General features: G+C 49.4%; 1 protein-coding gene across 1 annotated transcript; it reads left to right on the plus strand.

Moving 5' to 3' along the window:
* Window positions 1–988: 988 nt before the first annotated feature.
* Window positions 989–18,460, plus strand: Wrap53 (WD repeat containing antisense to TP53). The gene is made up of 10 exons (XM_052196641.1): window positions 989–1,620; window positions 1,721–1,819; window positions 2,521–2,632; window positions 16,298–16,386; window positions 16,592–16,682; window positions 16,791–16,923; window positions 17,371–17,579; window positions 17,731–17,834; window positions 17,959–18,096; window positions 18,203–18,460. Exons 1-10 carry the CDS (start codon window positions 1,235–1,237, stop codon window positions 18,438–18,440), a joined length of 1,599 nt encoding a protein of 532 aa, XP_052052601.1. The 5' UTR covers window positions 989–1,234; the 3' UTR covers window positions 18,441–18,460.
* Window positions 18,461–19,157: the final 697 nt, after the last annotated feature.

A 19,157-nucleotide genomic window follows, 5' to 3' on the forward strand; every position in this document is an offset into this window, starting at 1 on the left:
GGGTTGAGGGCAAGAAATGGAGGCGGGGACTTGCAGAGTTAGGATTCTCCCTGAGATGTTGCTATCATGCATGGAACGCTTTGTGAAAAGTCGTCTAAGATAGAGCTGTGAGGAAAAAATTTGTGGAAACCGTTTCGGAGGACTCCTGCCACTGTGTCAAATATAAAGAGTGGAAAGAATTGAGCGTTTATAGTCTAAGTGGACCACTGCTCTGAGCACTGTGCTCTTTCCTATCCAGCTAGTCATAGTCATCTTTTTGGCTTTTAAAAACAGAGTCTTTGTAGCCAGGCCTGGCCTGTAATTCGCAGCAGTCTTCCTGCTTTAGGCCTCCCAAGTACAGGGATGAACCAACACGGGTAGCTAAATTTTTATTTCCCCCATCAGTTAAAATGTCACTTTAGAACGGCTTTTCCTAATAGGTCAATCTAAGGTGTTCTCCGAGATACTTTCTATCACACCACCTTGTTTAATTTCCTGTACAGTCCTTATCACTATCTGTAAAGACTGTTTTCACAGCCTTCAACTTCACAGCAATGAAAACTTTATGGAGATTGAGAACTCGTAAACTATTTGATTCACTGCTATTTTTTCCCAATGCCTCGTACAGTCCTGGGTAGGAAGTAAGAACTTGATAATAAATGTCAAATGAATGAAGGGAGGGCGGGGGGCGGGGGGGAGGTGGAAGAGAGGAACAAGAAAGGGAGGATGGTGGGGAGAAAGGAAACCTTATTTCGAGGTTGCGGAATTCAAACCAAGATATTCAAAGGGGGCAGAAACTGTAGAAATTAAGCGCCCTCTGCAGACCAGGGAGGGTAGGTGCTTTAAGAATTACCCCCAGGGGACGATAGGGGGAGCTCGCGTGATTTTCGCCAAGGCCGAGAGTTCAGACTACAACTCCCAGAAACCTCTAGGAATTCCTTGCGCTTGAGGGTTGGGCAAAGTCGTTCCTTCCTACGCGGAGAACCTATCGGAAAGTGGCCCGACTCCCGCGAGAGCAAGAAGCATTGGCGGCGCCTAGCGACCCTAGGCGCTTCGCTTTGGGCGTTCGTTTCCCGGTGTTTGCTTTAGGTTGCGGGGTTCTGCCTACTTTTTCCGGAAGAGGAAAGCAGACTCAGAGCTGTGCAGTTCTGCGCCTGGGTCCCGGGGAACGGCAATGCAGTCTAGCCTCGGCAGCTGGTAGCCGGCTCAACGAGGCTTGCCTGCCGCCTCTGCCTTTCGCGGGCTTAGCTACAGAATGAAGACCTCGGAGGAGCGACTCCCAGCTCCGGATAGCCTCCCGTCTGACCTGGACCCAGCTCCAGTACCCCAAGGTTCCCCCGCGGACAAAAATACAGACTCTGAACCAGTGCCTCCGCCGTGCAGTGGCGATGACCAACCCCAGGTAGCCACAGATCCCGCGGCTGGCTCGGTTGTGTCCCAGGAGCTTCAACAAGGGGGCCCAGATCCTCTGGAAGTAGAATTTAATACTTCCAGGGGGTTGAGTCCTCGAATCGAGGAGCAAGAAGTTTCTGAAAATGCGAGCCTTCCCGTAGAAGAAGAAACGAATCGACCAGAGTTGGAGTCAGGAGAAGCCACGGAAGTTGTGTCTGAGGAGCGCGCTGAAGTGGATGAAGGGGAGATGTAAGTGACTCTGGAATCTGAGGGCGCCAGCCCTCAGCTCCATTCCACCTCCGTTTTGCTCTGACGACCCACGGTGGTTGTTTCTCCATCTCCTTTCCAGCTTTTGGAGCTACAACTTCTCGCAAGTACCCCGGTACCTCAGTGGCTCCTGGTCCGAGTTCAGCGCCCGTCCCGAGAACTTCTTGAAAGGTTGTAAATGGTAAGTAGTACGATGGGCAAGGAGATGGCCACCTTCTTAAAACCCACCTATACTTGGCCCCTCGTGGTGGGACGACAGTCTTGTAATCTCAACATGTGGGAAACTGAGGCCAGCTTTCTTCATAGAGTAAAGACCCTGTCTTAAAATAAAAACAGTAACAAAAGTTGGGCGCATGCCTTGAATCTCAGCACTCTGGAGGAAGAAGCAGGCAGGTCTCTAAAGTTGAAGGCTAGCCTGGTCTATGGATCCAGTTCCAGGACAGCCTGGGCTACTTAGAGAAACTGTCCGGAGGGAAAGCAAAACAAACCAAGATAAAACCAACCCCAGGGTTTCTAGAGAGAGGTTGTTAAGGAGCAGTAGAGTACTGGTGAGTACTGATGTTAAGATTTGTCCCCTTCCCTTCCCCTGGGGATCCTTACTGCCGTTTCTGGTATTGTGGATTTACCACAGGGTGTCCAGCAGTCTAGTCATTTTTTGCTTTATTTTGAGATGGGGTCTTGTCAGGTTGCCCAGCCTAGCCTGGAGGTGGTCGTCTGCCTCCGCCTGTCCAGTAGCGCGGGTTACAGATGTGTGCCTCCACTCTCTGCATAAGCTTGTTTCCTCAGAGCTGGTGTCTTCTCAAGGACTCAGGCTAGACTACACTAGTGCTACACCTGGAAATAGCAGCTCTGTTCAGTTTTCTAATTTTCCTGTATTTTTAGGGCCCCTGACGGTTCCTGTATCTTGACCAATAGTGCTGATAATGTCCTACGGATTTACAACCTGCCTCCAGAATTGTACAGTGAACAAGAGCAGGTGGATTATGCTGAAATGGTAAGGCGGGGCTGATGCTGCACCCTCGAAAGCCACTGTGCACTAGAGCCCTTCCTGCAAATGAAGACCGTGTGTCCATGGGTCACCTCTTTACAGACAGGATTTTCCCTCACCACAGATTTCCACTTACATCATTTTCTGTCGTGAATTATGAAACCATTTAAAGACTAGTCAGGAACCAGTGTTTTCTGTGACAATGTGTGTTTCTAGGTGTTTACTGAGTGATTTTCACACAGTGTTGGGGATGTAGCTCGGAGTGCTTGCCTAGCGTTACCCACAAAGCCCATGTTTGAGCCCCACACTGCATACACTGCATGTACTGGCTTGCTGTAGTCACAGTTTTCCAGACGCTGAGAAGAGGGATAAATTCAAGGTCATCCTCAACTGCATAGCAGGCCCTAGGCTGCTGTGTTGGGCTTGTATAGAAGCAAATCGTGGCTGAAGAGCTGGTTGTATTTTATTGGGTGGTGGCATATCAGTAAGTAAGATCATTGCACATTAAAACAAATGGTCCAAAAGCCCCAGGCAGGAGTTTACTTCAGCCTTTGAGCTATAGACAGTGCACCTGCACCTGCTCTCTCCCTCCTTTCCTTTAATCCCAGCACTTGGGAGGTAGAGGTGGGCCGATCTCTGTGAGTTTGAGGCTGGCCTTGTCTACTGAGAGAGTTCCAGGACAGCTAGGGCTATATGGGAAAAAAAAAACCCTGTCTTGAAATAACCAAACCAAACTAGGTTTATTTTTAAATTTTAAGTATGTGTGTGGGTACGTGCTTCAGAGCTGAGGGGGGGGGCTCTGCAGTCAGGCAGGCAGGAAAGGGAACCTCAACTGAGAATGAAAACTTGGTTCAGATGGGCTTCCATCAATGTGGGTCAGGATGCTGGGGCGTCTGACTTCAGGTAGTGAACCAAGTACAATTTGGAAAAAGTTTCCTCCATAATGCTATCTCTGGTGCTTAAGGAAGCATAATTACATTGAAATTTGACCTGTCATTTTGTCATTTATTCCAAGAATATGGGTTCTGGAGATTGAGGGCCTGTACTAGCTTTAGGGCCTAAGGAAGGGTCGGTCTGGCCTCATCTTGGTCATACAGATGGTGTAGGTCATTTGGGCTATTAGCCACTTGTAGTCCTAGTTGTGGGAGCTTTGGGGGCCCCTGGCCAAGCAGATGGTCTGAAGGTCATTTAGACTATTAGGTATCTCAGGTTCTGGTTGTGGGACCTTGGGGAGCCTCTGGCTGTAAGGTGCATTTAGATTACTAGACACCTCTGGGCCTAGGTGAAAGAACTTAATATGGCCTGGCCCAAGAGATCACACCGATCACAGGACTATTACTCACTTTCTATTCGTAGCTTTCTAGGTGGAAGAATAGGGTTTTTACCTGTAGACACACGGGCCTTTGTGTTCCCAGTAGAGAGCCATGCTGGAGTTTATAGGTATTCTGAAGCCATGACGGATGCTGGGAACCAAACTTGGGTCCCCTGCTTGTTAAATGCCCTTAACCTCTGAACCATCTTTCCAGCCACCTCTTTTTGAGCCAGGTCTCATGCTGGTGCCTTGAACTCCTGGTTTTCCTCCCTCCTTTTAAGCGCTAGAAACTATAGGCCTTATTTGTTGTCACGCCTGGGTAAAAGGGGTTTTTTGTTTTGTTTTGTTTTTTATGTTTAAAAATTGTTTTAATGTATGTGAGTGTTTGTCTGAATGTACATTTGTGCACCACCTGCATACAGGGCCTCTGGAAGCTAGAGGCTAGATCAGATCCCCTGGGACTAGAGTTCCTCACGCTTGTTAGCCATCATGTGGGTAGTGGAATTGAACCCCAGGTCTTGTAGAAGAGCAGCCAGTGCTTTTAACTGCTGAGCCATCTCTCCAGCACTCCTGCTTCCCCCACCCCTTTGAGAGAAGATCTTTTTTTTTTTTTAAAGATTTATTTATTTGTTATATGTGAGTACACTGCTGCTGTCTTCAGACACACTAGAAGAGGGCGTCAGATCCCATTACAGATGGTTGTGAGCCACCATGTGGTTGCTGGGATTTGAATTCAGGACCTTTGGAAGAGCGGTCAGTGCTCTTAACCTCTGAGCCATGTCTCCAGCCCTTGAGACAAGATCTTATGTAGAGAAGGCTGGCCTCAAATTCAATGCAGCTATATAGCCAAGGATGGCTTTGAATTCCTGACCTGCCGGCTCCCCGTAAGTGCTGAGGTTGCCTTTGTTTTGTTGGTTTGTTTTGAGATAGGGTCTTACTATGTAGCCCATGTAAAATACCCATGTTTGGGTATTTTGCCTGTATATACATGTCTATGTCACATGTGTGCCTATAGGGGCTAGAAGAGGGCACTGGAACTGGTCACAGAGGGCTGTGGTCTGCTATGTGTGTACTGGAAGTTGAACCTAGGTCCTCTAGAAGGGCAGCCAGTGCTCTTGATCACTGAACTATCTCTCTAGCTGCTTTTTTTTTTTTTTTTTTTTTTTTTTTTATATATATATATATTTTTTTGAGACAGGGTCTTACTATGGAATCCTGGCTGGAAGTTAGTATGTAGACCAGACTGGCCTCGAACTCAGAGATCCTCTTGTGTCTGCTTCTGGATTCTCCCCCCCACCCTGAGATGAGGTCTCATCTGCAGTCTGATCTTGAGCTCCATAAGGAGCCAAGGAGACCTTGAACTCTTGAACCCCTAATCTTCATGCTTCATGGGCTAGGATCCCAGGCATGTGCTGCAATACCCTTCTCGTGAATACAGGTGAAAAAAAAAACTGTTGTGTGCATGTGATATGTGTGTATGCATTTTGGGGGCATGCAGAGGTCAGAACACACCTCTGGGTATTGTCACTGCTTTCCATGTTGATTGAGACAGGGTCTTTGTTCAGTGCTGCAGGTGGCCTGCGAGCTTCTGGGCATTGTCTTATGTCTGCCTTGTATCAAGTCACAGGGCTCTGGGACTACAGACAGGAGCTACTGCATCTGGCAGAGCGGGTTGTGGAACTGTGGAAAGAGAGTGAGTGAACTTGACGGTTAGAGGTGGTCATGCCAATTTGCTGTGGACACAGCGCATGCTTGACTGTTGGGGCAAGTGGCAGATGTAAACTGAGGAAGGAAATGTGTGACATTTTCAGGCCAGCATGCCGTATAAATCCATGCTTCTTTTCAGTCATTGTTCAAGGGAGGTGTTTGTTGTTGTTGTTGGCATTGTTCAAGCGAGGTGGTTGTTGTTGTTGATGATGATGATGATGATGATGTTTTGAGACAGGGTTTCTCTGTGTAATAGTCCTGGCTGTCCTGAAACTCATTTTGTATAACAGGCTGGCCTGAACTCTGAACTCACAAAGAACTCTGAACTCACCTCTGTCTCTTGAGCACTGGGATTAAAGGCCTGTTCCACCATACCCAGCTGTTGCTGGCGGGGCTGTGGTGGTGGCAACAGCAGTGGCAGCGGTGGTGATGGTGGTGCTTGGCCAGATTCATGTTAGGTAGGCACTCAGCCGTGGAGCTGCAGCCCTGGTCCTCATCTTCAAGGTTTTTTTGTTGTGGTTCTTGTTTTTCCTTTTTAGGGACATTTGAGTTATACATCGAGGTTAGCCCCATATGGTAACAAACAGCCACATGGTGGGGAGAGGAGCTTCAAAGAAAGTAAAAAGGCTCGGGGAACCTTCTCACAGGAAGGCCTGGCAGCCTCTTAAAGACAGAAGAAGGAAAAGGAGAGTCCAGTCTCTGCATCCTGACTCAGCAGACGGAACCTCATGGTGGCTCGCAGGAACTTCGCCTTCTTTTTTGTGGTAGTGTCTTACTGCATTGCCCAGGCTAGCCCCCAGACTGGACCTGCTCCACCCTCAGTGACTGTGACTGTAGGCTTATGTCGGTGTGCCTAGCAGGTTCAGTAAATTCCTGTTGAACATTCTGTAAGCAGGCCGTATTTCATGTCCTGAGGAGTGGTCAGGCACAAAACAGGCAGAGTCTCTGTCCTTACAAAGCTTTATTTTGTGGGGAGAAATAGGCACTAAAGAGGCAGTGAAATGTATACCTGAGAGATGCACAGGAACGGTGCAGCTGGGAGGGGCATTGGGACTGTAAATTATAGGTGTAAGAGATGGCTGATTAGGTCGGGCATAGTGCTGCGTGCTTGTTTTTATTGATTTATTTATTTTTGTGGTGTGCATGGTGTTTTGCCTGCATTGTATGTCTAGCTGTGTCATTTGTGTGTTGGGTGCCCTCAGATGCTAAAAGAGGACCTCAGACCCTCAGAGCCTCTGGAACTGGAGTTACAGAAGGTTGTCAGGAGTTAGAAATGGTTGTAAGGGACTCTGTGGGTGCTGGGAATTCAATCCCAGTCCTCTGGAAGAGCAGTGAGTTGTCTCTAGCCCTGGCACACACCCTTAATCCCAGTACTTGGAAAGCAGAGACAGGTAAATCTTTGGGAGTTCAAGGCTAGCCAGGGCTACACAGTGAGACCCAGTTTCAAAAACAACAACAAAAAAAATGGAGTCTTAGGAGAAGCCCTCACTGTTAAGGCAGCACTTAAGCAGAGACCTGAGAGATAAAAGAGTGAGTGAAAGTGGAGCCTGGAGGAAGACAGACAGATGGACAGGACAGTGAGTGAGCGCAGGGAGGGCTGGAGAGACAGCTCAGGTTCAGAGAACAGCTGCCAGTGAGGTGACTCAGCAGGAAGAAGCTCTTGCTGTGCAAACCTCACAGTTGAGTTGAATTCATGAGACCCATGAAGAAAGAGATCCGTCTGTAAGAGTTGTCTTCTGACCTCATCCATGCACCGTGGCATGCATGCATCCAGGTCCACCCACATGCTGGACACTTACAGCAGTAATAAAGAAGGACTGGCCGGGCGGTGGTGGTGGCGCACGCCTGTAATCCCAATACTTGGGAGGCAGAGGCAGGTGAATTTCTGAGTTCAAGGCCAGCCTGGTCTACAGAGTGAGTTCCAGGACAGCCAGGGCTACACAGAGAAACCCTGTCTAGAAAAAGCGCACCCCCCCCCAAAAAAAAAAAAGATAAAGAAGGATCTGAGGAAGCAGGGTGGAGAACCGGGCTGGGTGGAGTGTTTGACCGGGGTGCGCAGGCTTCTAGCAGGAGCTCCAGGGGCTCCATCTTCCTGCGTCCTGGCCTTGAAGTCTATGCTGAGGAGGGGAGTGTGAGCCTGCTCAGCTCAGGAAGGCCTGGACCACTGTGAAAAACATTTATCCTCTAACTGTTGAAAAGCAGAAGATAAAAGTATGAGCTGTGGGTTCAGACAGCTCCAGTATTTACACAAAGCTTCCAGAAACAACAGAAATAAATGTCAAGTGCTGTTTTGTAACGCCGTGGGTAATGGCGGCCTTCTCTTTTGTTTGTTTGTTTTGAGACAAGGTCTCATTCTGTAGCTCAGAATGGCCTGAAGCGCACTACTTACCCAAGGCTGGCCTCGAACTCCCAAATACTGAGATTTTAGGAATGAGCCACCACACTAGAATTGTGTGAGTGTGAATGTGTGTGTGTGTGTGTGAGAGAGAGTGTGTGTGTGTGTGTGTGTGTGTGTGTGTGAGTGAGTGAGTGTTTGAACATAAGGCTTCGTACATGCGAGGCAAGCACTGCACTGGAGCTACATTCCCAGTGAGTTGTGATGGCCAAGTTTTAAATATTTATTATTGAGAGTGCACGGTGTGTGCACAGGCACACATGCCACAGAGCACGTGTGGCAGTCAGAAGATAAATTTGTGGAGTTAAACACCACATGCGTACCTGGTGTTCACAAAGGAAAGACAAAAGGGGATGTTAGAGCTACTGAAACTGGAGTATAGACCAGTTTGAGCTCCTTCCGTCTTTCTGTGACTTCTGGGGACTCAGGCTGGTATACCCAGCCATTTTGTTGGGTAGGCCACCTTGCTCACCTGAGATAGCTGATGCTGGTTTAAATCACCTAGAAGATACACTTGTCTGTTTGTCAGGGAATTTCTGGGCTGGATTAATTAATGTAGCAGGACGCATGCTAACCGGGAGAGTCCCCTGTCTGTGGGTGTGGGTTCTGAGCTGGATGAAAAGATAAAATCAGGGGAGTACTAGCTTCCCACACCTGTGCCTCCGGCCCGAGGATAAAATACTTCTGCTGTGACTTCCCTGCAGTGGTGGACTGCACCCTCAAACTGTGACCAAAAGTAACGCTTCCTTCAGTCACTGTAAGGCAAGTATTGTAATCTCAGTATGTGTGAGACAACACAGAACCACATAGGACTGACACCTGTGTCTGATCTGGTACATAGTGTGTTCCACGCCAGCCGGGGAGACAGAGACCACCTCAACAGCAGAGATGGCTCAGCGGTTAAGAGCATGGACTGTTCTCCTGCAGAAGCTCTTTTTTTTTTTTTGAGACAGGGTTTCTCTGTGTAGCCCTGGCTGTCCTGGAACTCACTCTGTAGACCAGGATGGTCTTGAACTCAGAAATCTGCCTGCCTCTGCATCCCAGAGTGCTGGGATTACAGGCGTGCGCCACCACGCCCGGCAGCAGAACCTCTTAAGCCCCATCCCTGTACCCATGTCAGGCAGCTACAGTCCCCTGTAAGTCCAACTTCTAGGGATCCAACAGTCTTCTGACCTCTGTAGGCACCTGTACTCATGTGCACAGACATACAGACACAGATACACTCAATGCAAAATAAGTCTAGGGGGAAAAAAACCCTAAAAAACGCCAGAGCTGGGCGAGGTGGCGCATGCCTTTGGCCCCAGCATGTGGGAGGCAGAAGCAGGGGATCTCTGAGTTTGAGGACAACCTACAAATTGAGTTCCAGGATAGCCAGAGCTACATAGAGAATCCCTGTCTTGTGGTGGGAGGACAGGAATAAGGGTGTGAAGGGTAACAGTAACAAAAGACTCTTGTGAAAGTCTCTATTAGCCTCAGACACCAGAGAGTCCCATCTCTGGCTCATTGAGCACCACTGTGACAGGCACACCAGTCCACATACCCCAGTCTTACCAGTTCCTCCACACCAGTGGGTCTCAGCCTGTAGGTCCCGACCCTTTGGGAGTCCAGTGCTCCTTTCACAGGAGTCGCCTAAGACCATTGGACATCACAGATAATTACATTATAGTTCATAACAGTAACAAAATTACAGGTGAGGAAATAGCAACGGAAATAATTTTATGGCTGGGGGGTTACCACAGCAGTACTGAAGGTACTGACTTAGTCGGTCCTTTCAGGGAGCCAGTGAGAGCCTGCTAGGTTTGGTGTGAAGAAGAGGCTGTCATCAGAACCTGGCAGGAAAGTCTGGTTGCTGCACATGGGCCAGCCTGGACTATGTAGTAAATTCCAAGCCATTCTGAGCTGCAGAATGAGAGCTTGTCTCAAGCAAACAAAGAGAAAGCCGCCATTACCCACCACGCTACAAAGCAGCACTTGACATTTATTTCTGTTGTTTCTGGAAGCTGTGTGTAAATACTGGAGCTGTTTGTGTGTCTGTAACCCTTTGGTACATGGTTTTAATTCCTACTTTTTTTTCCTTTCAACAAGTGTTTTTTCTTTTCTTTCCTTTTTTTTTCTTTTTTCTTTTTCTTTCTTTTTTTTTTTTTTTTGCTTGTTTGTTTGTTTTTTTACTGTGGTCCAGGCTTCATAGTTTCTGTGTTTAAGGGTGTGTATCTAGTGCTTTTGAAAGGTTTTGTTTAAAAAACAAAACAAACTCCTTCATTTGAATGTTTGAGTTTCTAGGATTTTAATAGCAAACATTATTCTTCAGATAGCTAACTGGGTGTGGTAGCCAGTGCCTGTGTAATCTTAACATTCCGGAGACTGAGGCTGGGGGATTGAGAGGTCAAAGCGACCTGGCCTGCACAGTAACTATTTCTAGAGTATTCAGTGGGTATTTCCACATGTTTTGTTTTTGAGACAAGAGTCTCACTTTGTAACATGGGCTGGCATAGAACCCAGAGATGGGCCTGCATCTGCCTTTCTAGTGTTAGGATTAAAGACATGATCTGTCAACCCAGAAAAAAAGCTGAGACAGGTTTTTATATGAAACTTATATGTAAGAAATGTCTTAGTCCCAACAGTGTTCATGCATGTAGACATATGTCTATATAGGTATTTGTTTTATGTTAATGGTTTGTGATATAGAGAATTTGTTTTCCAAATTTTTCTTGTGCTTTCTATTTTTTTTTCTTTTTTTTCTTTTTTGGTTTTTTCCGAGACAGGGTTTCTCTGTGTAGCCCTGGCTGTCCTGTAACTCACTCTATAGACCAGGCTGGCCTCGAACTCAGAAATTGGCCTGTCTCTGCCTCCTAAGTGCAAATTTACATAATCTATGAAACTGGCCACCAGCAGATTTTGGTATGTTGTGGGGGACTGTCCTGGATCAGTGCCTCTTGGGTACTTACTGAGGAGAGATTAGATTTCCTATACCTCCTCTTACCTTCTCTATCTTTTCCCAGAGCTTTCTAGAACTCCTAGCTCCCCAGCCCGTTTTCTGACTTGTCATACCATGTGCTTCTGGCTGCCACCCTGGCCTTCTAAGATACTTGGCAACTTTGATATCCCTTTTTGTATTGGAGATGGAGGAGTCCTCATCGCCCAGTGCAAGGCCATCCTCACCAAGTCTTTTCCGATTTCCTACTTCTGAGGAAGTTGCCTCCTCACAGCCTTCTGTGTCTCCATCATCTTTGTGGCCTCAGATAGTTAAGTCAGAAGCCAGAGTCTCTCCTGTAATCTCTTTCCCTGCCCTCCCGCATCGTTACACACCGATCTTCTCGTTAAGCCGTCTAATCTCACTAATCACTCCATCACCCTCGGACTTTAATTCAGGATCCATTTAATTTGGGTCTTACATTCCTGACAGTGTTGCCTGTCTCCGTATGCTCATGGAAACATTCCTTAAGCACTGGAGAGGTGGCTCAGTGGTTAAGAGCACTTGTTGTTCTCACAGAGATCTGACCCCTTTCCTGACTCTGAGGGCAGTGGGCACACGTGTGGTGCACATCCACACAGCAGACAAAGCGCTCATAAATGCACAGTGGAGATAAAGGAGTCAGCCTGTGACCTTGCCCTAGATGCTGAGAACACTGCTGAGCAGAGCGGGCAGGACCCTCGACTCCGTTAGAAAAGTCGGGGCAGAGGGGGCACTGAGGAGCACAGAGGACCCGGAGCACCAAGCAGGAGTGCAGAAGGGGTGGACAGCTTTTCAGAGGAGGAAGCACCAGGCTCTGGAGTGACTGACATTCCATCTGGAGGAGTTACAGGGGCGAGGGAGGAGTAATATTACAAACAGACTGCTCTTGGGAGGCCAGTGGCTGACAGTAAATGGAATTGCTAACTCATTGGGGACTGAGAGTCAAAGTAGTGGAGATGCTGATTTTTGTTTGTTTGCTTTTTGTTTTTTTATTTCAAGTGTTATCCCCTTAGCCGGGTTCCCCCTCTCCCAGAAACCCTCCCACCTATACCCCCTCCCCAGTTTGTTTGTTTTTCAAGACAGGGTTTCTTTGTAGCCCTGGCTGTCCTGGAACTCACTCTGTAGACCAGGCTGGCCTCGAACTCAGAAATCCACCTGCCTCTGCCTCTGCCTCTGCCTCTGCCTCCCAAGTGCTGGGATTATAGGTGTACGCCACCACTGCCCGGCCCTGGAACTCACTTTATAGAACAGGCTGGCCTCAAACTCACAAAGATTCACCTGCCTCGGCCTCCTGAGTGCTGGATTAAAGGCGTGTGCCACTGCCGCCTGATGGATACTGTGATTATCAATAGAGATGATCAATAGGGATCAATAGTAGAGATGAGTGCACGCCTTTAATCCCAGTACTTGGGAGACAGAAGCAGGTGGATTTCTGAGTTCGAGGCCAACCTGGTCTACAGAGTGAGTTCCTGGACAGCCAGGGCTACTTGGAGAAACCCTGTCTTGGAAAACCAAAAATAAACAAACAATAGTAGAGATAAGTTTTGACAAGTGAATTACAGGTAGGAACATATAATGGAAGTCTTCATAAGGAAAAAGGCTATGTGGAGTCTACAGTACTTCAGCAGGAGAATGATACCACGGAGAATCCCAGTTTACAAAGGACTTGGTTCCAGGGGATGGTGGGCGGAGAGTGGATGGGTCGGCTTGAAAGTAGTGGGGAGGGAGGTCTGTTGAGCACTGGGACACTGCAGAAACAAGAAGGCACAGCTTGTGGTAGGCTTTGAGGAGAGGGACAGAGGCGGGGAGACAGGGAACCCTGCAGGGAAAACTGGCAAATTAGTGTTGGGCTAGTGGAAAGGGTGTCTGAGGATGGGGTGTTATCTTAGTTTGATTATCTGTGGCTGTGATTAGAAACAAGAGTGATTCTGTTCCCAAGCTCATGTTTAGCCACCATTCTTAATAAATACAGTCCAGGTTCACCAGCCCAGGGATGGCATACCTACAGTAGGCCGACCCTGTCACCTTAGCCAGAATCAAGAAAGTGTCCCGATAGCGTGCCCACCGTGCAGCGTGGTCTGTGTAATCCCTCATCCTCAGTTCTAGGTTCCTGTCAGGTTGGCAGCTGAAGCAAGTCTCGAGGGTGCACACTAGCCTTCCAAGCCAGTGTGGGGCCCAGAGCAGCAGGTGCTGGGTCTGTTACGGATCAATGGAGTCGGAGGCGCCTGTGGCACTCTAAGTGGGGCTATCCCCGGTAGGCAGCCGTATGGATTCAGGGTGATGGGGTCAGCCTGGCCTCACAGTGCAGTTCTCTGAACTAGTGTCTTTTTTCTTTGTTTCCCAAGCTCTGGGTTTATAGCATGTGCCACTACCGTATGTGGCTTAATTTTCTCTGCATTTCTAAGGCATATCATTCTGATTTTTTTTAATCTATTTTTTGGTACTAAGTTCTCTTCTTAATAATTTGTAGGAAGGACTTTTAAGCAGTACTATGCCAACCCTTTGTAAGCTCTTTGTGGACTCCACCAGTCATGACTCATTTTCTGCACCATCACCCGGTGTTGTGTGCCTGTCAGGCTTCAGATGCCAACCTGACAGGAGCCTGGTGTTATGGTTTCAGCACCAATGTTGTGATCGTAAAAAGAGAAAGAGGTTTTAGAGAATGTGGTATACGGCAGTGTGGGGAAAAGGGGGTGCCTAGGCGGGCCCATGCCCAGGCATCCCTTCCCCCAAGGGACCAGACACACACAGACATAGTATAGAATAGAGTTTATTCAGGACAGAGGATGGGAGTTAATGGGGTAGTGGAGGCAGAGAAAGGCAGAGAGAGGGAGACAGTAGAGAAGTGGAGGCTGGCCTTGACCTCATAGAGAGAGGGGGGAGAGGAGGAGAGTCTAAGAGGGGAGAGAGGAGTAAGAGAGATGAAGAGAGGCAAGAGGAATAAGAGAAGAGGTAAGAGAGAGAGGAGGGACCTAGCACCCTCTTTTATAGGCCAGGCCTACCTGGCTGTTGCTAGGCAACTGTGGGGAGCAGGCATACCTGGTAGCTGTTGCCAGGTAATTGTGGGGTGGAGCTTAGACAGAATCCCAACACCTAGAGTCACCCAAGAATGAGTATGAGACCATATGAAGCAAAAGAAAAAACCAGGGCAAACTGGCGTACGTTCACTGTATAGTATGGATGGCAATACCAAGTTCTGCCGTAACAAAACACCATCTCATAGCCAGCGGACAGAATAGCCAGGTCTTAGCTGCTCCTCACCCCGCCACTTTGAAGGCTGAGGTGAGGAGGAGCAGCCCCTGGCTTTGTGAGATGTCAGTTTTTCCGGAGCCCTCAGCCCTGTTTACTCTTAGCAGCAGCAGTTAAATGCGCCTGGTGTTCTTCCCCTTCCTGGCATCGCCTGTATTTCGTTTTGTTTTTGTAGTGAGGAGGATCAAAGCCAGGGCTTTGAGCCACATTCCAGCACACTGTCAAACTTTAAATTATTTTGTTTTTTCTGTTGTTTTATTAGAGTGTGTGTGATGTGTAGGCGCGGGTGCGGGTGAGCGTGGCAGACTCGCATTCTCTCCATCTCCCTGTGAGATTAAACTAAAGTCTCCAGGTTTGCACAGGCGCCTGAGCCCACTGGCCCCCAAGCCCACCCCTGTTTTTCTTTGTTGTTTTTGTTTTGTTTGGAGAAAGGATTTCAAGTAGCCCTGGCTGGCTTTAAACTTGCCACATATCTAAGAACTTTGACTCATTATCTTCCTGCCTCTGGAGTACTAAGATTACAGGTATGAGCCTTTTATGCCTGGTTTTATGTGGTGCTGGAGATCAAACCCAGGGTTCTGTGGATATCAGGCAAGCGCCCTACCGACCTAGCTACAGCCTCTTGTCTTTCGGGTTTTTGAGGCAGTGTATTCCTATGTAGCTTAGGTGCATTTTTTTTTAAATGTGTATTGTTTGTGCTAGGCAGTAGTGGTGTACACCTTTAATCCCAGCATACAGGAGGCAGAGACAGGCAGATCTTTGTGAGTTGGAGGACAGCCAAGCCTACACAAGGGAACCTTATATCAAAACAAGAACAAAGAACACATTGCTGGCCAGCTTTGATTCTCAACAAGTGTCTTTTCACCTGCCCGGCATTCTTTAGGTATTCAGGTTGTCCTTGAACTCACAGCAGTCCCTCCTGTCTCAGGTCAAATGAAGCTGGGGTCACAGGCCAGAGGCAACTGGGTAGAAAGGTTGTAGGTGTTTGCTTTTTTGTTAAAAGAGATTGACCCAAGGGCCTGGAGCCGGCCAGGCGGGTACTGTCCACTGCGGTATGGCTACCGCCCTCATTTTGCTTTTGAAGTGTCTGTTGGCTGAGAATGTGGCCTGCTTAGTAGAGTACCTGTCTCACAAATGTAAAGCCCTCAGTTCCTTCCCCAGCAAGGCAGAAGCCGGCTGCGATGACACCTGCCTCTTGGAGGCTGAGGCAGGAGGATCAGAAGTTCAGGGCCAGTCTGGGATCTATGAAACCCTGTCTGAGCCAGGCAGTGGTGGAGCATGCCTTTAATCCCAGCACTTGGGAGCAGAGGCAGGTGGATTTCTGAGTTTGAAGCCAGCCTGGTCTACAGAGTGAGTTCCAAGACAGCCAGGGCTACACAGAGAAACCCTGTCTTGAAAGAAACCAAAAAAAGAAAAAAAAAGAAAAAAAAAAGAAAGAAAGAAAGGAAAGAAAGAAAGAAAGACAAACAGAAAGACAGAAAGCCTTTGGGGGCCAGGTACTACAGGTAAAGATCTGAGTCTGATTTCTAGGACCCACACACAAAAGGGCACACACCTATTTGCTTCAAGTCATCCTCTGGCTTCCACATGGGTGCAGTACTATGTATGTGCACAGACACAGTATTTGAGAAGTCTTTGCAGTTTTGGACTTTTATTTATTTTTGCTTTGCTGGGAAGCAGACTCAGGGCCCTGCAAGTGACAGGCAATCAACTTTGCCACTGAGGTAAATCCCTAGGGCCTTATAATCTTTTAAAGGGATAAAATGCCACAGATCCTCATTGGTTCTTTGTCTTTACATTAGGGTATTGTATTGTCTTTATATTAGGGTATTAGGTATTGTATCTTCTAGATGGGTTTAAAAAACTATGAATCGCTGTCTTTTGGTGGCCCACGCCTGGCAGTAGCGGCTGAGTTAGAAGCTAGAACAGTAAGAGCCCCATGTGCTTTCTCCTACCTGGATCGTCTCCACTGGGTCATAGCGCCCCCAGGGGGTGTACAAGTTTTTGCCTGCTTTCCCCTGCCAGTGACCCCCACATTCCCACATTTCTGTCCAGGTTCCTGTCCTTCGAATGGTGGAGGGTGACACCATCTATGATTACTGCTGGTATTCTCTGATGTCCTCCTCACAGCCAGACACCGCCTAGTAAGTGGTAATGGCCCTCAGGTGCTCCTCACCGTGGTTCCCATCATCTCTTCCCCAGCCCACACACCCAGTTTCAAGAAGGGCTACTGGGAGGGAGGGAAGGAGAAGGTGCTAAGTATGTCCTTCTGACAGAACTTGAGAGGGCTGGGCACTTGGCTCCCTGATGGCAGTCAGGGCCGGGTCTGAGCATTCGTGTCTCCCTCAGTGTGGCCAGCAGCAGCCGGGAGAACCCGATTCACATCTGGGATGCGTTCACTGGAGAACTCCGGGCTTCCTTCCGCGCTTACAACCACCTGGTACTGACTGCCCGCCTGGCCTGTGCTCACTGCCGCCTCGCTCTCCGTTTTGGAAGACGCCTGAAGCTCTGCAGGCCTGTCTCCAGCCCTCTCTCGCTCCACTCCTAGGACGAGTTGACAGCGGCCCACTCGCTCTGCTTCTCCCCGGATGGTTCCCAACTCTTCTGTGGCTTCAATCGGACTGTGCGTGTCTTTTCCACAGCCAGGCCTGGCAGAGACTGTGAGGTGCGAGCCACATTTGGTAAGCCTCCAGGATGGGGGAGATGAAAGAGTCGCTCCTGTGGAGGCCTTGAGTGAGGTGGGCACAGGTGGGGTTTCTCGTTGTTTGTGGTACAGGCCTGGGAGGCGCATGCCAGCTCCAGGAGGGACAGCGCCCATGCATGGAGGAAACCCCCAGGCTCTTGTGTTAGACAAGCATTGTACCACTGAGCTGTAGAAAGGTGACGGGGAGTCCCATTTCCTGTGCGCCTTTAGCTCTTTATCCCTTCCAGGGAAAAGTGGGATGTGAGAGGGAAGAGAGACGCCAGGTTCTTTAGGGAACTGAGTGATCTGGGAACCATCAGAGATCTTCAGATTGCTTTGGGACAAACATGGTGGGGGAATGAGTCCCGGCATGTCAGTACTGGCAGGGTGGAGGCCCTTAGCTAGTTAATGTCCTGTGCTAACTGTTCTCTTGTTTCCTCCCCAGCCAAAAAGCAGGGCCAGAGTGGCATCATCTCCTGTATAGCCTTTAGCCCATCCCAGCCCCTTTATGCCTGCGGCTCCTATGGCCGCACCCTGGGCCTGTATGCCTGGGATGATGGTTCGCCTCTTGCCTTGCTGGGAGGCCACCAAGGGGGCATCACTCACCTTTGCTTTCACCCTGATGGTAACCTCTTCTTCTCCGGAGCCCGGAAGGTATGGGTCAGAACCCAAAGCATGCGGGTAGTCAGGGATGGGGATGCCATCTGTAACGTGTTGGAATGTGACAAGTTCGAGAGACTCAGGGAGCCTGAGGCGGAGTCAGAGGAGAGAACCGCCGACTCCAGACCCCTGTTCTTACCTTCAGGATGCTGAACTTCTGTGCTGGGATCTCCGGCAGCCAGGCCACCTCCTGTGGTCTCTGAGACGGGAAGTGGCCACCAATCAGCGCATCTACTTTGATCTGGACCCGTAAGTGGCTGTGGCCCCCTCCGGGCTCGAGTCAGGGTGTCAGAGTCTCGCTGCAGGGTTGGTTCTAGGCCCCTGGATATGAATGGGTGATGCCTGTCTGCCACAAGCCTCCCTTCTTTCCCAGGAGTGGACAGTTCCTAGTGAGCGGCAACACCAGTGGAATTGTCTCTGTGTGGGATATCAGTGGAGCTGTTGGTGACAGCAAACAGCTGGGACCCGTAATGACTTTTCTGCCCCAGAAGGACTGCACCAATGGAGTCAGGTCCTCATTCACTGAAGGAGCTTGGAGCTCTGGTGTGGGAGGAAGGTGGATTTCTCGGGTATTAGCCTGAACTAGGTGCTGACAGACTGCTCTCTCCTCCCTCCAGCCTTCATCCTACCTTACCTCTGCTGGCCACTGCTTCTGGCCAGCGCATGTTCCCAGAGCCCACCAATAGTGGGGATGAAGGTGAGACGGAGCCCGATCTTCCTCTGCTCTCCCTGTGCCACGCCCACCCTGAATGTCAGCTTCAGCTCTGGTGGTGTGGAGGGGGACCTGACCCCCGTAGCCCTGACGACGAGGATGAGAAGGGACACGGAAGGACAGAGGCTGTGGGGATGAGTTAATATAAAGACTTTGTATCACACTGGAGTCATTGTGTCTGTTTGGGGTGGCACGTGACTGGTGGGAGTTTGGCAGGGGCGGTAGTAGGTTCCTTTGTCCAGCATCTGTGGGGTCTGGCATATTGTTCCCAAAACCAGGGGCTGAGAGGTGGGACCAGGCAGGAGCCAATGAGGCGCTGAGCATGGTGTGAAGTCGAGCAGGTGGGGGTGGGCTCTCTTGCCATTGACTGTGTGGTTGCTAGGCAACTTGGTAAACTGAGGAGCAAACCTGTTTGAAATCTCACTCCTGAGGTGGCTGCATGGGGGTCACGATGAGCTGGCCTGGGTAGGGGTGGCAGGAGCTTGGTGGCAGACTGTTGAGTGTGACTATGAGACTAAGCAGACAATGACAGACAGGTCAGTGCTGGCGGCTGCACCCCGCACTGTTTACCATCATCCAGCTGCAGAAGAGAAGGGTGCGAGACACCACGGTGTCCCACTGCACCCCAGGAGGCAGAGGCAAGGACACAGAAAGGAGTAAATGGGAGAACACAGCTGCTTCTCATTGGTCTCCCCTAGACTGCAGCTCGCCTGCTCGGGCAAGGGGCTTGCTTGTTCTCCGTGCTCCTCCATCTGTCCACTCTCCCTCCTCCCCACACACCTTGTCAAATACCCAGAATGGGAGCCTTTGAAGAGCTGCTGTCAACGGGCCGTGGTGGGGACCTCAGTCAAAGGGAAAGG

This window comes from Apodemus sylvaticus, chromosome 10, assembly GCF_947179515.1.
Source record: "Apodemus sylvaticus chromosome 10, mApoSyl1.1, whole genome shotgun sequence".
Taxonomy (NCBI): domain Eukaryota; kingdom Metazoa; phylum Chordata; class Mammalia; order Rodentia; family Muridae; genus Apodemus; species Apodemus sylvaticus.

Excerpts from the sequence above, each read along its gene's own strand:
- Wrap53 (XM_052196641.1), top strand. The coding sequence starts at position 1,235 with ATGAAGACCTCGGAGGAGCGACTCCCAGCTCCGGATAGCCTCCCGTCT. Across the intron at positions 2,633-16,297 it reads AGGTGGATTATGCTGAAATG|GTTCCTGTCCTTCGAATGGT; the intron begins GTAAGGCGGGGC and ends ATTTCTGTCCAG. Across the intron at positions 17,835-17,958 it reads ATCTACTTTGATCTGGACCC|GAGTGGACAGTTCCTAGTGA; the intron begins GTAAGTGGCTGT and ends CTTCTTTCCCAG.